Below are 24,636 nucleotides of genomic sequence, written 5' to 3'. Positions count from 1 at the left end.
TTCTTTTGAAAACAGGATACATTCAACCAGTTCTGTCCTCCGGACCCCACAGGCAGTTTACAGCAAAAAGAAAAGAATTTACAGCAAAAAGTCTGTCTCCCATATGTCTTTTGTCTGGGTCCTCTGTCCCACCTCTGGATTCGTTTCTTTTCCTTTTTCCAAAATTTCCTTATGCACATACAAGCAAACACAAAGTCTCATGCCCGTCTGCTTTTACACAACCAATAGCATCCTGTACACATTGTTCTGTATCTTCACGATGTTTCCATGCCAGTTCATAGAGAATGTTCACGTTATTTCTTACGGTGTCTTGTATAACACTGCATAGATATGCTAGGATTTACTCAACCAGGCCCACACTGCTGTGCATTTTGTTGACTTCTAAACCCTTGCTGTTGCAAATAATGCCAACATAAGTATTCAGTTCAGTTCAGTTCAGTTCAGTCACTCAGTCGTGTCCGACTCTTTACAACCCCATGAATTGCAGCACACCAGGCCTCCCTGTCCATCACCAACTCCCAGAGTTCACTCAGACTCATGTCCATCGAGTCAATGATGCCATCCAGCCATCTCATCCTCTGTTGTCCCCTTCTCCTCCTGCCCCCAATCCCTCCCAGAATCAGAGTCTTTTCCAGTGAGTCAACTCTTCGCATGAAGTGGCCAAAGTATTGGAGTTTCAGCTTTAGCATCATTCCTTCCAAAGAAATCCCAGGGCTGATCTCCTTCAGAATGGACTGGTTGGATCTCCTTGCAGTCCAAGGGACTCTCAAGAGTCTTCTCCAACACCACAGTTCAAAAGCATCAATTCTTCGGCACTCAGCCTTCTTCACAGTCCAACTCTCACATCCATACATGCCCACAGGAAAAACCATAGCCTTGACTAGACGGACCTTTGTTGGCAAAGTAATGTCTCTGCTTTTGAATATGCTATCTAGGTTGGTCATAACTTTCCTTCCAAGGAGTAAGCATCTTTTAATATCATGGCTGCAATCACCATCTGCAGGGATTTTGGAGCCCCCAAAAATAAAGTCTGACACTGTTTCCACTGTTTCCCCAACTATTTCCCATGAAGTGATGGGACCGGATGCCATGATCTTTGTTTTCTGAATGTTGAGCTTTAAGCCAACTTTTTCACTCTCCTCTTTCACTTTCATCAAGAGGCTTTTGAGTTCCTCCTCACTTTCTGCCATAAGGGTGGTGTCATCTGCATATCTGAGGTTATCGATATTTCTCTCGGCAATCTTGATTCCAGCTTGTGTTTCTTCCAGTCCAGCATTTCTCATGATGTACTCTGCATATAAGTTAAATAAGCACGGTGACAATATACAGCCTTGACGTACTCCTTTTCCTATTTGGAACCAGTCTGTTGTTCCATGTCCAGTTCTAACTGTTGCTTCCTGACCTGCATACAGATTTCTCAAGAGGCAGGTCAGGTGGTTTGGTATTCCCATCTCTTTCAGAATTTTCCACAGTTTCTTGTGATCCACACAGTCAAAGGCTTTGGCATAGTCAATAAAGCAGAAATAGATGTTTTTCTGGAATTCTCTTGCTTTTTCCATGATCCAGCAGATGTTGGCAATTTGATCTCTGGTTCCTCTGCCTTTTCTAAAACCAGCTTGAACATTAGGAAGTTCACGGTTCACATATTGCTGAAGCCTGGCTTGGAGAATTTTGAGCATTACTTTACTAGCATGTGAGATGAGTGCAATTGTGTGGTAGTTAGAGCATTCTTTGGCATTGCCTTTCTTTGGGATTGGAATGAAAACTGACCTTTTCCAGTCCTGTGGCCACTGCTGAGTTTTCCAAATTTGCTGGCATATTAAGTGCAGCACTTTCACAGCATCATCTTTCAGGATTTGAAATAGCTCCACTGGAATTCCATCACCTCCACTAGCTTTGTTTGTAGTGATGCTTTCTAAGGCCCACTTGACTTCACATTCCAGGATGTCTGGCTCTAGGTGAGTGATCACACCATTGTGATTATCTGGATTGTGAAGATGTTTTTTGTACAGTTCTTCTGTGTATTCTTGCCACCTGTTCTTAATATCTTCTGCTTCTGTTAGGTCCCTACCATTTCTGTCCTTTATCAAGCCCATCTTTGCATGAAATGTTCCCTTGGTATCTCTAATTTTCTTGAAGAGATCTCTAGTCTTTCCCATTCTGTTGTTTTCCTCTATTTCTTTGCACTGATCACTGAGGAAGGCTTTCTTATCTCTTCTTGCTATTCTTTGGAACTCTGCATTCAGATGCTTATATCTTTCCTTTTCTCCTTTGCTTTTTTGCTTCTCTTCTTTTCACAGCTGTTTGTAAGGCCTCCCCAGACAGCCATTTTGCTTTTTTGTATTTCTTTTCCATGGGGATGGTCTTGATCCCTTTCTCCTGTACAATGTCACGAACCTCAGTCCATAGTTCATCAGGCACTCTATCTATCAGATCTAGGCCCTTAAATCTATTTCTCACTTCAACTGTATAATCATAAGGGATTTCATTTAGGTCATACCTGAATGGTCTAGTGGTTTTCCCTACTTTCTTCAATTTAAATCTGAATTTGGTAATAAGGAGTTCATGATCTGAGCCACAGTCAGCTCCTCGTCTTGTTTTTGTTGACCATATAGAGCTTCTCCATCTTTGGCTGCAAAGAATATAATCAATCTGATTTCGGTGTTGACCATCTGGTGATGTCCATGTGTAGAGTCTTCTCTTGTGTTGTTGAAAGAGGGTGTTTGCTATGACCAGTGCGTTCTCTTGGCAAAACTCTATTAGTCTTTGCCTTGCTTCATTCCGTATTCCAAGGCCAAATTTGCATGTTACTCCAGGTGTTTCTTTACTTCCTACTTTTGCATTCCAGTCCCCTATAATGAAAAGGACATCTTTTTTGGGGTGTTAGTTCTAAAAGGTCTTGTGGGTCTTCATAGAACCATTCAACTTCAGCTTCTTCAGCGTTACTGGTTGGATTACTGTGATATTGAATGGTTTGCCTTGGAAACGAACAGAGATCATTCTGTCGTTTTTGAGATTGCATCCAAGTACTGCATTTCCGACTCTTTTATTGACTATGATGGCTACTCCATTTCTTCTGAGGAATTCCTGCCTGCAGTAGTAGATATAATGGTCATCTGAGTTAAATTCACCCATTCCAGTCCATTTTAGTTCGCTGATTCCTAGAATGTCAACATTCACTTTTGCCATCTCTTGTTTGACCACTTCCAATTTGCCTTGATTCATGGACTTGACATTCCAGGTTCCTATGCAATATTGCTCTTTACAGCATCAGACCTTGCTTCTATCACCAGTCACATCCACAGCTGGGTATTGTTTTTGCTTTGGCTCCATCCCTTCATTCATTCTGGAGTTATTTCTCCACTGATCTCCAGTAGCATATTGGGCACCTACTGACCTGGGGAGTTCCTCTTTCAGTATCCTATCATTTTGCCTTTTCATACTGTTCATGGGGTTCTCAAGGCAAGAATACTGAAGTGGTTTGCTATTCCCTTCTCCAGTGGACCACATTCTGTCAGATCTCTCCACCATGACCTGCCCGTCTTGGGTTGCCCCACGGGCATGGCTTAGTTTCATTGAGTTAGACAAGGCTGTGGTCCTAGTGTGATTGGATTGACTAGTTTTCTGTGAGTATGGTTTCAGTGTGTCTGCCCTCTGATGCCCTCTCGCAACACCTACCGTCTTGCTTGGGTTTCTCTTACCTTGGGCGTGGGGTATCTCTTCACGGCTGCTCCAGGAAAGCGCAGCCACTGCTCCTTACCTTGGACGAGGGGTATCTCCTCACCGCTGCCCTTCCTGACCTTCAACGTGGGATAGCTCCTCTAGGCCCTCCTGCGCCAGTGCAGCCACCACTCCTTGGACGTGGGGTTGGTCCTCCCAGCCACCGCCCCTGGCCTCAGGCGTGGGGTTGCTCCTCCCGGCCCCTGCCCCTGACTTTTGGGTTTTTCCGTGACATCTTACAGAAAAACCCAAATGAATTTTTTTTTTTTGCCAACCCAGTACTTATGTCAGTGTGTGACTTTGTGTGTGCACAGGGCTATCTGGAGAATAAATCTCAACTTGTAATTATAGAAGCAGTACATATGCATTATACAAAATTGGAAAATACCTCAAGTGAAAGTAAGATAAAAACATACGTGCTCAGTTGTGTCTAACTCTTTTCAACCTTACCGCCTGTAGCCCACCAAGCTCCTCTGTCCATGGAATTATCCCAGCAAGAATACTGGAGTGGGTTTCCATTTTCTTCTCCAGGGTATCTTACCAACCCAGGGATCAAACTCACATCTACTGTGGCTCCTGCATTGGCAGGCAAATTCTTTACCACTGAGCCACTAGGGAAGCCAAGATAAAGACAGAAAAATACCATATTCTTACTATCAGAGATTAAGTATATTTCTTTCCCTCTCTCTATTAATATACAGATATGATATCATACTGCAACTCTTTTGTAATCTCTTTTTAAAAAGTCAATAACCTCCACCTTTTCATTTCAACAAATTTCATTTCATCTAAATATCTGGATCACATTCATATTCCCCCATTTGTCCAAAGACAGTGGTAAAGAACCCGCCTGCCAATGGAGGAGACCCTAAGAGACTGTAGGTTTGATCCTTGGATCCAGAAGATCCCCTGGAGAAGGAAATGGCAACCCAGTCCAGTTTTCTTGCCTGGAAAATTTCATGGACAGAGAAGCCTGGCAGGCTAGAGTCTATGGGATCGCAAAGAGTCAGACAGGACTGAGTGACTTAGCACGTAACATCTTTTGCAGTGAAAAGTGTTAGGCGCTCAGTTGTGTCCGACACTTTGCGGTCCCATAGGCTGTAGCCTGCCAGGTTCCTTTGTCCATGGGATTTCCCAGACAAGACTACTAGAGAGCGTTGCTGTTCCCTTCTCCAGGGGATCTTCCTGACCCATGGATTGAATTCAGGTCTCCTGCATTGCAGGCAGATTCTTTACCACTGAGGAGTTTATCTAAACTAGTACCTCATCTAGATCCAGGCATTTGCATCACATTGTTAAATTAAGTTCCTTAAGTCTCTCTGATCTATGAGATTCCCCCCACCCTTCCACCTGCCAACCTCCTTTTTACATGATGCTTATATACTTATTGTATCCTCTTCTCTTGATGTATGTGTGTGAGAGTGTGGTGGGGGTGAAATCAAAAGTCTAGGTCAGTTATCTTATAGAATGTCTCATTTTTTGAATGTGAAAATAGGAATGATCAGTGTTTGTGTATGGGGGACTTCTGATTTGTTGTTAAAGGTTTTTTTAATGCGAACCATTTTTAAAATCTTTATTGAGTTTGTTACAATATTGCTTGCATTTTAGGTTTTTTGTTTCTTTTTTGGCCTTGAGGCATGTGGGATCTTCCCTTCCTGACCAGGGATTGAACCCAGTTTCCCTGCACTGAAGGTCAAGTCTTAACCACTAGACTGCCAGGGAAGTCCCCAGGGATCTTCTGACAATTTCAGAATAATGCTTGAAGGGGAAAATTTTATTTTTAGAATTTTTAAACTGAAACTATGTCAGTCCACAAACCTTCCTGTTCCTGTGTTACTGGGGCTACTGTTCAGTAGCATGAAGTCTGAAGTCTGGTCTGGGTTCTGAAAGCCATGCCTGTGTTATTTCATGTGACAGATTTCCAGTTACAGAACTCCTATTAGCAGTGAGCTGGGCATCGGTGGCCTGCCTGTGTTCGTCATGCTGTGGCCATGTCTCTCCTAGTGCTGGAACCTTTGACCAACCCCCTCTCCTTCCCCTGGTACCCTGTGTGAAGCTCTTCCATAGCACTCTTGACACAGTTCTGTAATTAGCGTTTGTCTTTGTCTCTGGCTGCACTGATAGTGCTGTGTACTCAGACATATCCTTGTATTCATCTTGGTATTCCAACATATCCTTGGCACAAAAGAGACCTTTCATGTTTGATGAATGAATGACTGAATGAATGAATGAGTTAGTGGACTAGTTAATAGTATCAGCTCTTTCAGGATGGGGCACTTGTATATCACAGGCTTGTGGTGCAGTTTTTCCTTTCTGTTTTCCTTGCTTCAGAAGTTGAGGGAGGTTATTTCAATCTGTGAGTCAGCACTAGATGTGGCCCCCGACAAGTGCTGTGTTGAGGACAATTCAGTCACACTCTTGAATAAGAGGCTACCTCTTGGTGGGTTTGAGGTTCTGGATAGTTTCAAGTGCATTTAGTTCTGGATGATTCTATTACCGCCTATTGCTTTCCTTTCCTCGACCACAGTTGTAGCTGTGTTTGGGAAAATATTTGGGAGGGTTTCCTGCACCTTCCACAAGTCTGAGCCTAGGTTTTATAGAACTGAGTGGAGTAGATGGCAGGTAGACGGAACATACATTGCAGCCTTAGTTCAGCGGTAGACTAACTTTTTTTCCCCCTTCTTCAACTCAGCCTGCATGATGTACTTAACAATCTGAGATCAAAATATAACAAGCAGGTCAAGCAATTTCAGGAGGAGAACCAGTCCCTAACCTCAGACTACAAACGCCTGGTGTTGCAATTCAAGGAGCTTCAGAAAGCCATGAGGTATTTCAGGGACGTGGGTCCCAAGGCATGTGTCCCAGGAGGGGGACTGTGGGAGCTGAGCTGGTAGTGACGGTGATTCCATTCGCGTGTGGCATCGCCCGCTTTGGGGAACTGGGCCAGGGCACTAGAGAATCTTTTCTGCTGTCTCTCCTGTCCCTTTACTTGCATGTCACCTGCCTGTTCTCGTAGGTGAGAATCTCGGGCTCAGAGATGGGGCTGGGTCCAGGGTTTCCCCCAGCTCTGCCTCAATTCTTGCCCTACTGCTAGCTGGGGGTGCCTGTGGGGGACCGGTCCAGCCCTGGTGTCAGCTGACCACCATCGGTCACTCTCCTTCCCAGGCATTTTGCTCTCATTGATGACAAGCGGTTTCGGGAGATTTGGCTGATGAATGAAGAAGAGGCGAAGGACCTGATAAACAGAGCCTTTGATGTAGACAGAATCATCAGTACCCATCATCTAGGGCTCCCCTGGATGGCACCCGACTTCTGGTTCCTAAAGAACGTGGGGCCAATTTCTCAGCAGCAGCAGAAGTCCGCCACACAGATCTTAGAGGAAGTCCTGATGGAAGCAGGTGACCGGAACAGAGTCAGAGCATCTGCAGGCTGGAGTGGAGGGGCCTCTGAGAACATGTATTCCCACCAGCAATCTGCTGTCTTGCACTTTTCAAAATCTTTTCATGTGTATTATCTCATTTTACCTTTTGAGCAAGTGGTAAAATCTGGGTAGTACCATGATTTTTAGTACTGTTTTCAGACAAGGAATGTATAGCTTTAAACTTAACATTTGTAAATTTTAGTGAAGAAAAATTTTGGCTCAGCTGCTCTTGCTGATGTTATTCTTCTGTGAAGCAGCTGCTTTCCCTACATTTTCATTGACTGTTTCTAAACTGCCACAGGGTTGGAAACCATAGAGTGGATGTGTTAGATCGATCTCTAAGAATAAACAGGTTCACGGTTTCTCTCCCACTTCCTGGTCAAGGCTGGATTTTGGTGTGACATTTCCAGGTAGATACAATTGGGAAGAGTGAGGCATTATAGGCTGGCCAGGAGCACCAGAATTTCTCTAGATAGTCTCTTATTTCAACCCCAACCCTCCCATTTTTTTTTCCCCCAACATAATAGGTTTTCATCAGCTAAAGTGACTTTAGTGCCTTGAAGAGGCCTTTGAAGGTATACATTTTCACAAGGAAAGTGGTTTGACTGTCCCTCACAGTGAACCAGGCTGAGGAATCACCTTCTCTTTCTGTCTCTTTTATGTCCCTTCGCAGAAAAGGAGGGGGCAGATGAGGACAGCTCGGAATCAGAGACTTACCTGGACCTGCCAAAGCAAGTTTCAGCAAGAACGACCCGCAAGATCTTGATGCTCCTGTGTGACGAGTCGGTGAGGCTGGGTACCTGGTGGGAGGCTTTGCGACTTTCTGCCCTTGCTTCTCGAATGCCGCCTTGGACGACACTGGATAGGCCAGAGGTGGCCTGGAGGCAGCAGAGGACCTGCCCACAGGATGGTGCTGTTGTGGGGGGACCCCCCGCTCTGGGCTTCATGGGGTTATAGAGAAGCTGTCATGCTCCAGAGCTGGCCTGGCTGGCCTGGCTGGCCAAGGGGTCCTCCCTTTGTGGGTCAGCAAGGTGGGTCCATGCCAGCAAGGGACCCCTGCTAATTCATTTTTTTTTTAATGCTTAAATATGCTCATCTGCAGGAGAAAGGGTCCCAGTCTTGCCCCCTTGCATCCATCTGACAGTAGGGTGGCCACAACCTATGGTGGCCTTTCTCTGGGAGCTGAGTTTGCAATTACTTTGAGGTTATTAGGCCTTAGATGTCTTCACTCATGTTAAAAAACCCACTGGAATTGGTGTAACAATCTCGTTGGAGCTGGTTCAGCTAGAAGTCCGATGGTACCCAAACAGAATTGCTGTTTACTTAGGTCTTCGTTTCTGAGATGGGAAAGAAGTGGTACGAAGATTGTCAGGCGCCAGTCCACTTGGGACAGTTCTTGGGCACGAGGGGGATCTCCGGCCACTGAGGGCAGCTCCCGATGAAGGAGGAAGTTGACTGACACTCTGCTCCGTCCGCCAGCTTGCTGCCTGTAGCCTCCTGTCCAAGGAGCGCTCCCCCAGGCGTTGCTCCCACTCCGGGGGTGCACCCAGTCTTCTCCCCTCTCTGCCCCAATTGACGGATACTGGGTTCTGTTCCGGTGTCTCCATCTCTCTCCAGCCTTCCTCCCCTCCAGATCAGCACCCACTGTTGTGTCCTGGAGATGTCTGGGGACTCTTGTTCAGTCTCTCAGTTGTGTCCAACTCTTTGCAACCCCACGGACCACAGTATGCCAGGCTTCCCTGTCCTTCACCATCTCCCAGAGCTTGCTCAAACTCATGTCCATTGAGTCTGGGGACTAGCATTTGGGTGAAGTGACATGGGCGGGAGGGAACGGGACTGGATCAGGTCTGGACTGTGGTGGGGAGCTCAGGTGTTTGCCCCTGCGGTCTGTAGGCCAGGTGAGTCAGCGCCTTCTGAGGACACCTCAGTCCATCATGAGGACCGGCTTCGTCCCTGAGAAGGACTTTTAGGCTTCCCGGGAAGGCCTTCCTCTGGGGTGCCTGGCAGCTGCCCGATGTTTCGGCCCTGGGGTTCTTTCTGCTCTGAGGAGTTGTCCCTGGCTCATTGCCCGGAGGGGGACGGGCTGCAGGACTTGTCCTGAACCCCGTCTCCTACTGGAGATGTCGTCTCCCTTCTCCTCAGGGTTTCCTCATAGAGAGCAAGTTGCTGAGCCTACTCCTGCCCCTGGAGAAGAACGAGTGTTACCTGCTGAGACTGGACGCCGTCTTCTCGGTGAGTGCCTCTCAGGCTGAGTGGGTTGGGGGTTCCAGTGTAACACAGCCCCCTGGGTTTTCCAGCACTGCCTGAGCCCTGGAATAGCTGCTAGGCTCCCGGGGCTTCCCCAGCTCACTGTCATATCCCTCCCTTTACCTACTCTCCATGCCAAGAATTGGCCTCAGAGTTGCGTTGGTGACTCCCATCTCATCCCTTCCTCTGCCAGCCCCTCTCTCGTGGCCCAGCTGTCAGCCGCAGGTTCTCCCCTTTACCCCTAAACTCAGAGGTGTGTTCAGCCCCCTTTAGCATGCTCCTGCCCACCAGGCCTGTATGGGGCTGTTCTGAGCGTTGTTTCTCTGTTCTGAGGTACGTGTCCGCACTCACTGTGCTTTCCGGTGTTGAAAGGCCTGTTCTCTGGGTCATGGTAGGCACCAGGGAGGCTGAGGGGAGCCAGCCCCTGCTCTTGGGAGCTGAGGGACTTCTTAATGTGGTATTTGATGCAGTCATTCTATTTTTTCCTCAGGCCCTTGGAATTGAAAATGAGGATGACTTGTATAAACTGGTTAACTTCTTCCTCAAATACCAAACTCATCATTCACCTTCCAGCCAGGTAAGGTGAAGTGTAATAAAAAAAAAAAAAAAGAGCATTCAAAATTCTCCTGGAATCCCCCAGAGGGCACTGCCACCTTTGAATAATACTTGTGATTTGGAAAGATCCCCTGGAGAAGGAAATGGCAGCCTACTCCAGTATTCTTGCCTGGAGAATCCTGTGGACAGAGGAGCCTAGTGGGCTACAGAGCATGGGGTTGCAAAGAGTTGGACATGACTGAGCAACTAGCACCTTCACACTAGGGAGAAGTAGTGGGGATTTTGTATCAAAGCTGATTTTAGCACTTCCCTTGGCGTTGTTACTTTTTGTATTTGTAAAGGGAAGGCTAGCTAGCCATCAGATCCTGTTCTTACACTGAGGCCCAAGGGGTCTTTTCCAGGACCTTCCTTCAAAGCCAGGCCTCAGCCACGTGAGACCTGAGCTCACCAAGTTCTGAATATTTTGATTCATAAGCAAGGCCCATTTTTAATAACTATCTTGATCATAATTGACTATTTTGAGGAAGTCATCATGTTACAAATTTGTAAAATTTTAATATTAATATAAAAATTAAAAACATGAATTAAAAAAGGTTTTTAGTATTTTTAGTGTCACAGTGAGTGTGAGTATCCTGATATGCTTCCAGAAAGAGTTGGCTGAGGGGACAAAACTGAGAAGCCATAAGAAAACATAAGGGCAAACTGGCTGCATCAAAAAGAAAGTTCTGTAGATCAAAAATCGATATAAGCAAAGTTAAGATATAGAGACAGGAGGGGGAAATATTTTTAATTCATATCACAGACAAGGGCTAATTTCAATATATAAAGAACTCTCATAAACCGATAAGAAAAACATCCACTCAGTGGAACAGACAAGGGATATGAACAAACACCTTTTAAAAGAGACATACAAATAACTTTAAAGCATATGAAAATATAACCAGGCTTTCTTATATTTAGAGAAATGCAAATTAAAAGTGCTCAAATTCAATTTTCACTTGTCAGGTTGGCAAAAATCCCTAAGTTGGATAGCAGATAGTGGTGGCTGAGGTTTGGGAAATAGGCATGCTCATAGTTTACTGGTGTGAGTGTAAATCGTTGCAGCCTCTGTGGCAGACAGCTTGGCAGGATCAACTGTAAAACCGTATAGTATACTTTAGCCTGTGCTCCTCTTCTAAGATTTTATCCTATTGATGTACTCAATACAGTTGAAATGGTGTTTATCATAGCTTATTCATCACAGCATTGTTTGAAATGACAGAAGATTGGAAACAATCCAGATTTCCATCATTAAAGAATTGATTAATATATGCTGCATCTATACAATGGAATACTATGCAGCTGTGAAAAAGAACAATGATGTTCTTTAGGTATTTATGTGAAAAGCTCTCTAAGGTTTGTTGGTATGTGAAACTCTACTGTGTACGTAGTAGAATATCATTCATGTAAAAATGGGAAGGAAAAGTGAAAGTGTGTGCTTGCTGCTGCTGCTACTAAGTCGCTTCAGTCGTGTCCGACTCTGTGCGACCCCATAGACGGCAGCCCACCAGGCCCTGCTGTCCCTGGGATTCTCCAGGCAAGAACACTGGAGTGGGTTGCCATTTCCTCCTCCAATGCAGGAAAGTGAAAAGTGAAAGTGAAGTCGCTCAGTCGTGTCCAACTCTTAGCGACCCCATGGACTGCAGCCTACCAGGCTCCTCCATCCATGGGATTTTCCAGGCAAGAGTACTGGAGTGGGTTGCCATTGCCTTCTCCAAAGTGTGTGCTTATATGGATATGTATTTCTTTGGAAGGATATATAAGAAACTGATAATGTTGGTTTACTGGTGGGAAGTAAACTGAATGAACTGTACAGCAGGAGTAGAAGGACTTTTTAAAATTAAAAGATTGAAATTTAATTTGTGCTATGAATCAAGAGGATATTTATATCATGTAAGCTTTATACATATCAATAAAATGAACACCTGTGAACTGGATACCAAACTAGAACATTATCACTGGTGTGTGTGTGTATGTGTGTGTGTTTAATTTGGTTTCACTGCCCAACATGCATGATCTTAGTTCCCCAACTAGGGATTGAACTCAGGCCCCTGTAGTGAGAGTGCTGAGTCCTAACCACTAGACCACCAGGGGATTCCCCCATTATCACTGTAATGAAGCTCCCTGTTTGCCTCTTTCTGGTCCCATCTTCCTTCTTCTCCACTCTTTTCCTTCATTATCTCTTTCTTTGTGTGAATGTCTGCATCTTTCTTTTCCAAAACTTCTGTAACTTTCTGTAAACATTTTCTCCATTTTTCCTCTTTCTAGCTGTCTTCATACATTCATGCTTGCATGCCTCCAACCATAGTTCCCCTTGCATCTTTGTCCACACTGGTTCCTGGCATCTGTGTCCCCACTACAGGAGCCACTGGATCTCAGAGCAGAGAAGGAGAGGAGCCTTGTGGATGGGAAGTCACAGGAGAAGGAGCCCCCTCCTTCTCCCAAGCTCATCCACCCCAACGACGTTCTCAAGATTCTGGAGGCCTTTGTCATGAGTCTGAGGAAGCCTAGGTGGGCTGTGGTGCTGGAGGGCTTACCTGAGAAATGGGTGGAGAGGGGAGCTGGATGGGATGGGGGCCCAGCAGATACAAGGAGGGGAGAAGAGGCTGCTGAGCCAGAACTTGGGGAAGTGAGTAGAAGGATGTCCGGAAGGGGGGCGAGAGGAATCCATGGACATTGCAATGAAAGAAATAGATACAGAAGAGATTTGCATGTTTCCATTCATCATTCATTTATTTAACGAATATCTGTTGGGGGCTACTGTGTATAGGCCTTGTGGGGAGAATACTTTGTGATCAGAACAGTGGTCAAAGCACATGGAGGTGTCAGGCTGCTCAGAGGGGAAGTGGTCACCTTCATCTGAGACATCAGAGAGGGTTTTAGGAGGAGACTGCAGCAGAACTGGGTTTTCCTGGGTGGACAGAGTTGGGGGGAGGACATTTCGGGATGTCACAGTGCAGGGAAAGACCTGCTTCAAGAATCATGACAGAGCGGTATGACTGGAGGGTCAAGGGTCTGGGGAGTGGGACTGGCTGGGTAGAGGAGCCAGGCTGGATCTTGAGAGCCTTATCCAAATTCCCCAAGGTCTTGGTCTTTACCCTTTGGTGGATCGGAGCCAGAAAATGATCTTAAGCCATGAGGGAGCCAGGAGCAGACTTGCATTTTAGAAAGATGACTTTGGCGGCCGACTGATGCCTGATTCAGGGACCGTAGTGGGAAGGTTTGTCCAGGTGGGAGGGGATAGCTTGGATGAAGGCTATCCTGGGGAGGGGGGGTGGTGTGGAGAGGAGATAACAGATTTTAAGAGCTGCCTTGGCAGCATCCTTGGAAGAAATGGACATAATAGTGAGCTATAGAGCCAGTGATGTAAACTGACCGAGAGGAAGGGAGTGGATGACACTCCTTCATAACGGTGACAACATCACCGAGAATCAGGAACCTTGATGGATAAGCAGGTGTTGTTTCTGAGGCGCTTCCATGATCGGATGAAGGTGACAGTAAGTCTGTGAGGGGCACTGCTTGGGGGCCCTGGTGACACCAGGCTGAGGGGAATGATACCAGTGCTTTTGACCTTCAGGGACTTTTGGGTGCCAGTGAAGTTGCTGAAAGCTGTGCGAGATGACTCAAAGGACTCCGAGTACTGGGAGGCCCTGACTACGGTTATCCCTGCCACGACCCTGAACCTCTGGGATGCTCTGTATACAGCCTTGGAGAAATACCAGTGAGTGTGTATGCCATGGCTCAGGAGGAGGAGGGCAGGTAGAGCAGGCCCAGGGCAGGCAGGTAGGAGAAGTGCCCTGCTTGGAGCGGCCACCTTTGCTGCCTCCCTGTCCCAGGAACTCTTGGAGAGTAAAGCTGCTTTTGGCAACTCAGGTGGGGGGCCGTGTAGTGTTGGGGGATCGAACCCTCCGGCTTCGCCCTCCCTGTTTTGTTCCGGGTGGCCTGGCTCCTTCAGGGCTGGAGGGCTGCCCTGGTGGGTGAGGCTTCTGGGGTCCTCATTCACCTCCAACTGGAGTAGAAGGGCAGAGATCCTGGCTCTGACTTGATTGAGAATGGAGGAGGATTCAACGGGCCTCTAACCAATTTTTCTGCCCAAAGCCTCGTCCTGACCCAGAGGGCTGAGCTGCTGATAGAAAACAGTTCCCTGGAGAGGCAGAACACAGAGCTGCAGCAGCTGCTGCAGCAGTATCTGGACACCAAGGTGGGTCCCGGGAGGGGAGGCAGGACACTGGGGCGCTGGGCAGGGGGCAGCAGTGGGACTGGCGGAGATGCTGGAAGAGGTCAGGCGTCCCCTCCCCACCACCTCCAGAGGCGAGGCAACTTCAAGGTGCGGGCTATCTTAGTGTCACTTTGACGCCCATATAGTTTTTGGCACCAGATGCTTGTTGGATGGCTCTGCAAGGCAGTGATCCACCCGGTGCTGGCCTCACAGCTTACAGAGCCCTTCCACAGGAATTTCCTTCTTCGGTCCTAACAGCTGGTCTGTGAGATGGACAGGGCGGGAGTGATTCTCCCCCCTTCACAAAAAGGAGGATCAAACCACAGAGCCTCTGTCGCTTGCCCAGAGCTCGGGCTCTTCCTGCTCTGCTAGCCCCTGGGGTCTGGCCTGGGATGTGACACCTGGAAAGGGGACTCCAACCGAGGCAGATGTTTCCCCCAGCCCCCTACCCAGACCTGCTCCAGGGACAGCTGGGGTGACTTCCCCGTGTCTCAGCAGGAGACGGGATCTCACGGTCTGCTCCACTGGGAAGAGCCCATTGGCAGCACAGCTGCTGGCTCTGCTCTGCTCCTGTGGGATCCTTCATGTGGCACTTAAGGGTGTAACACTGGGCTGGGCATACCTCCTGAGTCATCAACTAAGGCTAGCCACATGCCAGGCCCTGGGGATGTGTGGCCTGTGGGGGTCTCAGGCCCCCGGCCACACCAGAGCAGGGCATGCGATGAGCCCGGGGATCACAATGGCCTCTTGGCCCAAGACAGGACTCAGTCATTTGGGAACCATAAGGGGCCACCCTTCCTTCGACACTACAGTGGACAAAAGGCTGGGGAAGAGCGTGGAAGAACGAGGCCAGATGGGCAGGTGAAGTGGGGAAGTTAGGGTTTTAGAAAGTGGATCAGAAGGGAAGGTTAAGAGCATTACCAGAGGCTGGTGTGCTGGAGCAGAAGTCAGACAGGGAGCCCAGGACTCAGCTTCTGAGGAAGGCAGGGTGCGTGCAGGCTGGCCCAGGAGACGGAAGGAAGTCTTTGGGAAAGTACTCCTAGAGATTTGGAGGCCTCTTGGGAGGTGGACCCTGGGGGAAGGGTAATGACCATTACTCTTTCTTTTCCAGATAAACTCTGAACTGCAAGTTCCTCCGACTCAGGTGTTCCGGGTCCCCACAAAATAGAGCCAGACCTCGAAAAGCCTGTCTCGGTAGGGCCGACCCTGGTATCACTCTTGGTGTGGGAGGCAGCACCCCCTGGGGGCTTCCCCGGGCCCACTCCCTGCATCTTCCAGAACTGTTGTTGTCAGGCCTGTTGAAATAAGGCACTGAGAGGAGTTACCGGATTCCACAGTCCTGATTAAAGTCTTAAAAAGTTGTGTCTGAATCGCTTTAAAGAGCAATCCCCACCTGACATCTCTGTGTCATGAGGGGACTTTGTCCCTGGCTTCAGACTGATTTGAGAACAGGCGTGCAGCTGCAGGCCGAGACTGTGGCTCGGGGCTCCCTTCTTGCTTCCAGGAACAGGTGGTACCTGGGAGCTTTGGGCCATTTCAGGGTCTATGCCTTCAGACTGTCACTAAGAGTGCTTTAGTGAGCTTTTGGGGCCCCTGGGTCCACCAGGCTGTGACCCTAGGGTGTGGTGTGACATTCCTCCTGGGGCAGCCTGGGCAGGCAGCCCTGTACCTGAGGCCCACCTTGAACCCTGGTTCACAAGGCCTCCCACTCCAAAGGGGCCCAGCCTGGGCTGAGCTTGCCAGCTGACCCTGTGCACCCCTCCCCCACAGTCCCCCCACCTGACCCACTGCAGACTTGTCAGCTCAGGGTTTGATTTCTTTTATTAAGAGAAAAATCACCACTCAAGAGAGGAAAAGCAGCCAAGAGAAACTCAGCTCACACAGGCGGTGGGGGCGGGAGGTGGGCAGCCCTTCAAGTGCAAACTCCAGGCAGCCCCCGGAGGACTGAAAGGGTGAGCCCATCAGGGGCCAGGCAGGTGGGTGGGGTACAGGGTTCACTGCAGGCGTGCTGGCTTGCAAGGGCTAGTCCGGGCAAAGGAAGCACTGGGAGGCCATCAGAACCCGCAGGCTGGACGGGGACTGGGCTTGTGCATCCAGCCTGCGGCTGCCTGGATAGAGTGGAGTGGCCCGGGGAAGCAGCCGCCTGGCAGGACTCATGGAAGGGATCTGGGATCACTTCTGCAAGGTCAAGATGGCAGCTGCCCTCACAAGATTATATCTAGGGATGGGGAGGGTGATGCTGCTTGCTCATTGATTCTTTTTAAAGCCCTGGGCACAGCCCATGACATGATTCGATTCTCAGTTAATTTCATTAAAGCTTTAGTGCTCTGCTGGAAGGCCTGGGGAGGATTTCGGGTGGCTTCCTCAGGCAGGTGGGGCAGGCTCTCGCAGTTTCCCACATTCTCCACCCTGCAGGTAGGGACATGACAGGCAGGACCGAGTCAGCAGTAGGCTTGGGGTGGGGTGGACAGGCAGGGAGGGTGGGGGGGCTGTTGCATCACCGGCCCAGCCAGCAGGAGGAAGGCCCCTGGGACTGGAGGCCTCTGTGCCAGAGGCAGGGCAAATGTGCAGGCCCAGGAGGGGAGCCGTAGGGAGGGCCCCCAGGGCCTTCACGCCCCCAAGAGCTTCTTGACCATGTAACCGGGGAGGCTGTAGAGGAAGAGCGCCAGCATGAGCAGTCCCAGCAGCGCCAACACGATCTTGATGATGAGCCACTTGTACCGCGTGCAGATGAGGTACTTGATGGACTTGAGGGGGTTGAGGAACCAGACGAAGGCGGTGTCGGGCCGGCTGGGGAGGGAGAGCCTCGGTCAGGGGGGTGGCACCTCCAAGACACCCCGTCCCCACAGCCCTTCTAGACCCCAAGAGGGCCCCCTTCACGGTCCCAGTCTCCAGAGTACTGAGTGCTGGAGGCAGGGTTTGAGCCCATCTCAGCTCCAGCTGTGCTCTTGGAGAAGACTCTTGAGAGTCCCTTGAACAGCTAGGAGATCCAACCAGTCCATCCTAAAGAAAATCAGTCCTGCATATTCATTGGAAGGACTGATGCTGAAGCTGAAACTCCAATACTTTGGCCACCTGATGCGAAGAACGGACTCGTTGGAAAAGACCCTGATGCTGGGAAAGATTGAAGGAGGGAGGAGAAGGGGACGACAGAGGATGAGATGGTTGGATGGCATCACTGACTCAATGGATATAAGTTTGAGTAAACTCTGGGAGTTGGTGATGGACAGGGAGGACTGGCGTGCTGCCGTCCATGGGATAACAAAGAGTCAGACACCACTGAGCGACCGAACTGAACTGAACTTAGCTCCAGCAAATGCTGCCTGTATTCCCCTTCTCTTTGCAGAGAACGGCAGTTGTCCCAGCTCCTCCCGAGGCCTAGATGGCATTTTTGGCAGCTGGGCAGCTACCCCTCGACCCAACACTTGGAGTGAGGGCAGGTCAGTGCTGGAGGAGGCTGTTGCAGGGCTGCAGGCAGTTCTGGTTATTACAATAGGAAGCTCCCCTACTGAGCTGTTCATTGTGGGTGGTCTAGCACTTGGCTGTGTGTTCACAGTGAGGTTTGTGTTTCCAACCTGTTCCCCCTTTAGGCTTCTGTCCCCACCAAGCCCTGCCAGGGGTCTGAGGATCCCCAGGGCGGGGTACACGCCACCCTCACCCTGACCTGCCCAGCGTCAGGGCTGGATCATTACTCTACCTTCTCTAGGGCCACCCAGCCAAAAGAGGGCTTGTTGAGCTTACATTCTGTTGACTGTGTGACAAGAACAATAGATTCTATAAAATGTCCAGATAGAAAGTCAAAGTACTGAACATGCTTCTTCAAACTCTTCCTGCTCCTGGGGGATGTAGACCTCACCCTCCAGAGCCAATCAGTGCAGGCAGGGCTGCAGGCAGGGGGTTGTGGGCAAGGGCACCCGGTTTCCAGTCCCAGTGGTGACAGGCAAGTGAGGCATGTCTTAGAGCCTCGGATTCCTCACTTGTACCATGGGGTTAATAGCAGACCCCACCTCTGGGGTTGGTGAAAGGGTGATGTGAAAATGCGTGAGAAGTTTTGGCACCAAGCCGAGCTCCCCATAGGCTGGTTACCAAGATGACTGAATGCTGTGGAGCTACTCACTGCCATGCAGGGCAGGAAAGGGCTCGGGTTGGGAGGAGGATGCTGGTAGAATCTCTTCAGGGCTGGATGGCTGATCTCAGTCAAAGCCTTTCCCCTTTCCTGTCCATAACTCAGCTGCTTTCTGCCAATGGAACTGGGTTCGATTCTGACCAGGATGTCGCTGGGAGAAGAGGTGGTATTGTGTAAAGGACACTGGATGGGCCATTTGAAAACCAAGGCTGAGTCCTAGCTCTACCCTGATTTGCTAGGCGGTGGCCTTGGATAAGTTCCTTTTCCTCTCTGGCCTCATATGTAAACATGCAAGACAGTCATTTGCAGTTCTGAGTCTAGGATACCACTTGAAAGCTTCAAAGTTGCTGTCTGTGCTGTCCTTATGTGTGCACTCGTGTGTGTGTGTGTGTTTGTGTGAGGGTGTGCCACATGCTGGCCAGCTCATAGCCCTAGGTCCAGGAGGAAGGGAGGGTATGAGACTCAGGAGGCTTTGGGCTCAGACCCCAAGGATCTTCTTGACCAGGCAGCCAGGCACAGAGTAGAGGAAAAGGGCGAGGAGGAGAAGCAGCCAGTGATGCATGTATCAAACGAAGTGGTGGGCAGACTTGAGAGGGTTCAAGAACCAGATGAAGCTTGTATCGGGCTGGTTAGAGCAGCGACAGGAGCAGAGGGAGCACTGAGGAAGGACACGGAGGATGAGGGCCGGGGTGTGGCGAGGGCCCCTGGCCAAAATGAAAGTGGCTCTCAGCTGCACACACAGTTCCAGGTGCCCCCTGTTCCCAGCCATCAAGGCTGCCTGGGGCCCCAAAGCCCACCACTGCAGCTGTTTGCCTTTGTCAAAAACTGTGTGCTTAGTCACTCAGTCTAGTCTTAGTCACTAGTCTTAGTCACTCAGTCACCCACTCTTTGTGACCGTAAGGACTGTAGCCCGCCAGGCCCCTTTGTCCATGGGGATTCTCCAGGCAAGAATACTGGAGTGGGTTGCCACTCCCTCCTCCGGGGATCTTCCGAAACCAGGGATCGAACCTAGGTCTCCCACACTGTGGGCAGATTCTTTACCATCTGAGCCACCAAGGAAGCCCAAGAATACTGGAATGGGTAGCCTATCCCTTGTCTAGGGGAACTTCCCAACCCAGGAATTGAACCAGAGTCTTCTGCATTGCAGGCGGATTCTTTACCAGTTGAGCTACCCGGGAAGCCCCTGTCAAAAAGTAGGAAGAGCATTCAGCTCAGCTCAACAGGGCCTTCCCTGTACTATAGCCCGTGTTCTGGCCTCAGAGCGGGGAGGTGGATCCTGGGGAGGAAGGGGAGGAGGGAGGAGGCTCTCCTGCAATGAGGCTGTGGCCCAGGAAGGCTCAGAGAGGGCAGAGGTGCCCACAGAGTGGGGGCAAGAAGACCAGAGGTTCTGGCACCTCCTTCTTGTTCCTGTGCCCCCAGGGACCAATGTAGCAGGGGACTGGCACGCAGGGCACTCACTTGGGTTTCTCTAGGGGATCAGGTTCATTGCGGGCCAGGCCCACGGGATTCTTTTCCGCCTCCTCGGCGGTGAGTAGATGCAACTCTGCTTCCACTTTGCCCTGCAGAGAGGAACAGAATGGTGCTGGCGCCCGGGAAAGAGGCCAGGCCCTCCCCTGTCCCCTGCCCAGCAGTGGTGAGCCCCACCGTGAGCTCAAACTCGTCATTCTCGTTGCGGGCTAGGAGGGGCCACCAGCCTTTGACACGCTTCTGCTTGAAGATGGAAACCAGGGGCACATCCACCTCCCCTGTGGCCATCTCCATGGTGCACTGCTTGGCCGTTTTCGCGCCCCGAGGGAAGCGATTCAGGTCCAGCTCGATGGCCCCTGTGACGACCTGAGAGTCAGCTCCTACACTGGGTCCAGTTGACACTGGGTTCCCTGGGCTGGGCTCACCCTGCTCCTGCCTCCCCTTCCCCCGCCCCCACTGGAGCATCACCTGCTCCAGACCCGCTACCACACCTGGGCTGGGGACTGTCTCCACCCACAGCACCGCCCCCCCTCCGCACCCCCCCCATCCTCTCCCTCCTCTCCTGCCTTCAAGGAAGGTGGGTGTACCCAGTTCAGGCCCCCTCCCACCCAGGGGACCTCTCACTGCTCTGGTCCCAGCCCCACACCCAGGAAGTCATCGGCAGAGAAGTGGTCGGCGTCCCAGATCTGCAGGGTGAGCCGTGCGGGGATCTTGTATTCGGTCTCGTCCCAGGAGAACATGGACTCCTTCTTGGAGATGACTATCTTCTCCTCGGCAGCCAGGTAGTCGAAGGGGAACAGGTAGCGCCAGTTGAAGTTGCCCTCGCCCGTGAGGGAGTGGTAGTGGACGTCTGTGTCCTGCTTGTCCTCCTGCTGGCCCTTCAGCCACCTGTGGGTCATCACCTGTGGCCCTTCAGCCACCTCCCCAGAGGCCTCTCTCCACCCACAGCACCCCCCCTCCTCGCCGTCCTCTCCCTCCTCTCCTGCCTTCCAGGAAGGTGGGCTTACCCAGCTCGGCCCCCTTCCCATCCAGGGGACCTCTCACCCACCCCCGCACGAAAATGTCGCTGGACTTCTCCCCAGTGAAGAAGTCGTCATCTTCCAAGACCACCTCATCCGTGTTCCACACGATGACCCTCAGCTCGTACCTGGGTGGGTTAGGGGCTGATTAGAGGTGTGGGGATGGGGGTTACCAGGCTGGGGTTGGAGATGAGGTGACTGGGACAAGTCCTGGGGACTTGGGATGGGCATGGGGCCTGGGCCAGGCTGGGGCTGAGAGTCGATGTGGGGAGAAGCTGAGGGGTTGGGGAGACGTGGGCCCAGGGTCAGAGGAGGTCACCCAGCCATCATGGCTACTGAGAGAAAAGCCAGACTGGGCGGGGTGGTGGGGAGAGCCAGCTGGGCTAGAAGGCCAGGGCCCGGAGCACAGTCCTCCTGGATGGGGCAGGCGGGTGGGGAGCTGACTCAGGTCTCAGGGAGGCTGCCCAGGGAGGGGCAGGGGCCGGCTGCTCGGGGCGTGGCTGAATCGAGGCATGCAGAGTCAGGAATTCCCTCCTTCCCAGAGGCCTGAAGCTCCTTTCCAGCTCTAACAGAAATGTACATTTAAGCCCAGCAGCTGGCAGTGGATCACCCTGGAATCTGATTTCCTTTACACCCTTGCCCCCCAAGGGCATTTTCCTCTTGAAGTGAATTGTCATGATAAATGAGGTAGTCAACCTTTAAAAATCGACTGCAATGGCTTGTGCTGGACTAAACGCCCCTGGACTGCAAGTCCTGGAGACACAGCGGGTTGGGGTGTCCCCTGGTGGCGAGCCATGGAACAGCACACTCAGGGTCCTACCTAGAGCCTGTGCCAGGCAGAATTAGTTGGTTTTGTTTAGTCGCTAAGTCATATCAGACTCTTTTGGAACCTCGTGGACTGTAGCCCTCCAGGCTCCTCTATCCATGGGATTTCCCAGGCAAGAATACTGGAGTGGGTAGCTATTTCCTTCTCCAGGGGATCTTCCCGATGCAGGGATCGAACCCACATCTTCTGCGTTGGCAGGCAGATTCTTTATCACTGTGCCACCTGAGAAAGCCCACCAGGCAGAATGGGCTATATGATTGGTGGGGTCCAGTGTGAAATGGAAATGTGGGGCCCTGATTGCAGGCACCGAGTCCAGTGCTGGCAGTGGCTTGGTCCAGCCACTTTACAGATGGGAAAACTGAGGACCATGGAGGAAAAAGTGACCTGGCCAGTGTCAACTAACAGAGACAGATGGCTTGGCTCATGATCCAGCGTTCTGGCTACTCTCCCACCCTCCCGCCCATTCTGGGCACTCACCCCTGCACATCTCATCAGTTTTAAATAAAACTTGGCAGAGCTGAATGACAGCCTCGAGTGGGAACCACTTTTATCAGGGGGGCAGAGCAGCTCTCAGCGGTTCTGCGTCTTGTGGATGTGTGTGGGGGAACCCAGGGAGGATGCTGCCTGAGAGTGCGTGCCCGTGGAGGAGTGGGTCTGTGAGGACAGAGGCTTCGGGGAGGGTGTCAGTGTGAACTCATGGCCCTTGCTGGCCACACAGTGGGGGTGCGACCCCTTGCCTCAGCAAGGGGACCTCCCCAGGGCAGGCCCCACAGCCCTCTTCGTGGGGTGCTCTGTTCCCCCAACAAGGCCACATGGGACTGACTAAGGTGACCTGGGCCTGGAGGCTCCTACAGAAAGGATGCGTTGGGGAGCCGGGAGGGAAGGGCGCTGGCCCCGAGCAGCTCACTTCTTGGGCTTCCGAGGGGAGATGTCCAGAGGTGTCCCGGGGGACGGCATGTCCATGGGAAACATGTCCACCCACAGCTCCAGGCGGCCCTGAGGAAGGGGGTGTGGCACGTCTTGTGACTCCTTCCTCTACCCAGCAAGGCCAGCTCTCCTCTCCCTCCCAACCTTTGTTCTGGCAGGACGCATCAGTTTTCATTCTTGGATGCCAGCAATCCCTATGATGTCACCAACAGCCAATTGCAGCTTCTGAGGGAGATTACCCTAGGTTTCCACCAGAGGTGATGTGATTCTCACTCAAAGCCAAGACACGAGCCCTGGTAGTTACAGCGAAGGGTGTAATGTGTGTGTGTGTGTGTGTGTATGGGGCACCCAATACTTTGGGGGAAGCAGCAAATAGCATGGAGATCTCTTTTTATGGATTCAGGCTGGGACTGATCCCAAATACCGAAGAACGTCAGACTCAGGCCAGTCACCTGTTCGATGCCCGGCTTGTCGGGGTTGAGCAGCGGCCGTGTCTCCACATGTTCGGGCACCAGGCGACAGCCCACGCGGGGGATGTCCTCCCAGTGTCTCAGGGCCAGCAGTGCCACGTGCTCTTCTGTGGGCTTCCTCTGGCCTGTGGGTGCCAGAGGTCAGCTCATATGTGGGCTCAGCAGAACAAGAGACCTGTGCTGGGCCAGGGGCTCAAGGGCATACAGAGGCCCCTTCTCCGGTCTACTGATGGGGAAACTGAGGCTCAGAGGGAGATGCAACAACAGCCCAAGCTCTCAGGTGCCTCATGGGCCCCGGATGGGTCTGTGTCCTTGGGTTTTCCCTGCTTGGGGGGAAACTGACCCGAGAATCCCGCTGGGCTGCGAGGTCAGGGAAGAGAAGAACCTACATCCTGTCCAGCACCTTGAAGGTGGGTGGCACAAGCTTCCAGCAGAGACATTTGCTGGTTCTCCATGAAGGGCCACAAGGGCAAAAGGGTGGGGAGGGCCAGAACAACCTGGGTCTACACTGCCCTCACTCTGCCTTGTAAAAGCTGAGTGACCTTGGGCAAGTCACTGAAACCCTTTGGGTCTCGTTTTCCTCATCTGTAGAATGGGGAAGAACCTTCCTACCCCACAGGGAGGCTGAGGGGAAGAGAAAGGGGACAAGTGGGCAAGTGCGGTGTGGGATGGGGAGGAAGGGCAGAGGCTGAGCGGACAGAAGGGGGACGCTGCGGTGATGAGCAGAGGGGTGGTCCTACCACAAGGATGTGTGGGTCCTTCCATGGCCTCTTGACACCCCCATAGCTGCATGCAGCATCCCTTACCATTCTCGTCCTCGATCTCAGAGGGCCCTGTGAAGATGCGGTTGGACACCTTCACTCTCCCGGGGGGCCCGAAGTGGGGGCCGTCCACTTTGCCCTCCTTGCAGAGGCGGGTCAGGATCTGGCTGGGCTTCATAGGGTCCCGCCAGATATTGTAGCCGTGTCTGTGGGAGGAGACGCATGGCCTGGGTGGGGCTTGGGGTGTGGCTGGGGCATCCCCAGGTAGTAAGTGGCCCCTGCCAGATTCCTTAGGTTGGCTGTTGCCCCATGTGAGCAAGTGAGCCCTGCCTCATGCTCCAGGATCAGCTGAGACACGAGGGCTGCTGGAGGCTGATCCCTCCTGCCCTGGGCTCGGGCCCCACATGCTCCATGCTCCTCAAGGACGAGCATCCAGTCTCCCCGAGTGCAGCCGCACCATCCCCCTGACTATGTCCACTCCTCTGGAACTTCAAAGACTCCCTGAAGAAACTGACAACCAGAGAGGTTAAGGGGCTGGCCCAGGGTCACACAGCCTGGAATTGGCACCAGCTGGCCAGATCTCCAGTGGACTCTTCCTAGCACACTCCTGCCTCCTCCCAGCCCGCTTTTCTCTCCCTCTGTTTCCTCTGTCCTGGAATTCTCTGGCTCTCTCCTTGTCTTGGAACCTGCAGTCCTGGCCCCTGAAGGCTGAGCCCAGAGCTTGTCGGGGTGGAGGCCTGGCTGGGACAGAAACCATATGTCCACCTTCCCAAATCCCATGGTTTGCATCTTGATTTTGAAGTCAAGGTGCAGTAGGCAGCCCCCCTGCCCCACCCCGC

The 24,636-nt window shown here is 51.4% G+C and overlaps 2 protein-coding genes across 5 annotated transcripts in view; one reads left to right on the top strand and one right to left on the bottom strand.

The window, feature by feature from the left end:
* DRC1 (dynein regulatory complex subunit 1) overlaps positions 1 to 15,563 on the top strand; it is a 38,484-nt gene extending 22,921 nt beyond the window's left edge. Inside the window, 9 exon segments of the mRNA NM_001037591.1 lie at positions 6,413 to 6,547; positions 6,886 to 7,118; positions 7,815 to 7,927; positions 9,284 to 9,373; positions 9,879 to 9,965; positions 12,345 to 12,493; positions 13,560 to 13,703; positions 14,081 to 14,183; positions 15,313 to 15,563. Coding sequence (NP_001032680.1) covers positions 6,413 to 6,547; positions 6,886 to 7,118; positions 7,815 to 7,927; positions 9,284 to 9,373; positions 9,879 to 9,965; positions 12,345 to 12,493; positions 13,560 to 13,703; positions 14,081 to 14,183; positions 15,313 to 15,369 — 1,111 coding nt within the window. The 3' untranslated portion in view covers positions 15,370 to 15,563.
* Positions 15,564 to 16,004: 441 nt separating this feature from the next.
* Positions 16,005 to 24,636, bottom strand: part of OTOF (otoferlin) — an 88,092-nt gene continuing 79,460 nt past the window's right edge. For 3 of the 4 annotated variants that reach the window (XM_015473545.3, XM_015473546.3, XM_005213063.4), the window contains 8 exons: positions 23,843 to 24,003; positions 23,019 to 23,161; positions 22,547 to 22,635; positions 20,843 to 20,941; positions 20,441 to 20,682; positions 19,972 to 20,150; positions 19,786 to 19,886; positions 16,005 to 16,991 (listed from right to left, as the gene is read on the bottom strand). In XM_015473545.3, the coding sequence (XP_015329031.1) occupies positions 16,811 to 16,991; positions 19,786 to 19,886; positions 19,972 to 20,150; positions 20,441 to 20,682; positions 20,843 to 20,941; positions 22,547 to 22,635; positions 23,019 to 23,161; positions 23,843 to 24,003 (1,195 nt within the window). In that variant the 3' untranslated portion in view covers positions 16,005 to 16,810. The remainder of the gene's footprint in view (positions 16,992 to 19,785; positions 19,887 to 19,971; positions 20,151 to 20,440; positions 20,683 to 20,842; positions 20,942 to 22,546; positions 22,636 to 23,018; positions 23,162 to 23,842; positions 24,004 to 24,636) is intronic. The other variant, NM_001144107.1, reaches the window with a different exon arrangement.

The sequence above is a fragment of the Bos taurus genome, chromosome 11 (assembly GCF_002263795.3).
Source record: "Bos taurus isolate L1 Dominette 01449 registration number 42190680 breed Hereford chromosome 11, ARS-UCD2.0, whole genome shotgun sequence".
Classification (NCBI taxonomy): domain Eukaryota; kingdom Metazoa; phylum Chordata; class Mammalia; order Artiodactyla; family Bovidae; genus Bos; species Bos taurus.
The sequence above is the reverse complement of the archived record's forward strand: the minus strand, read 5'-3'. Positions and strand labels throughout refer to the sequence as shown.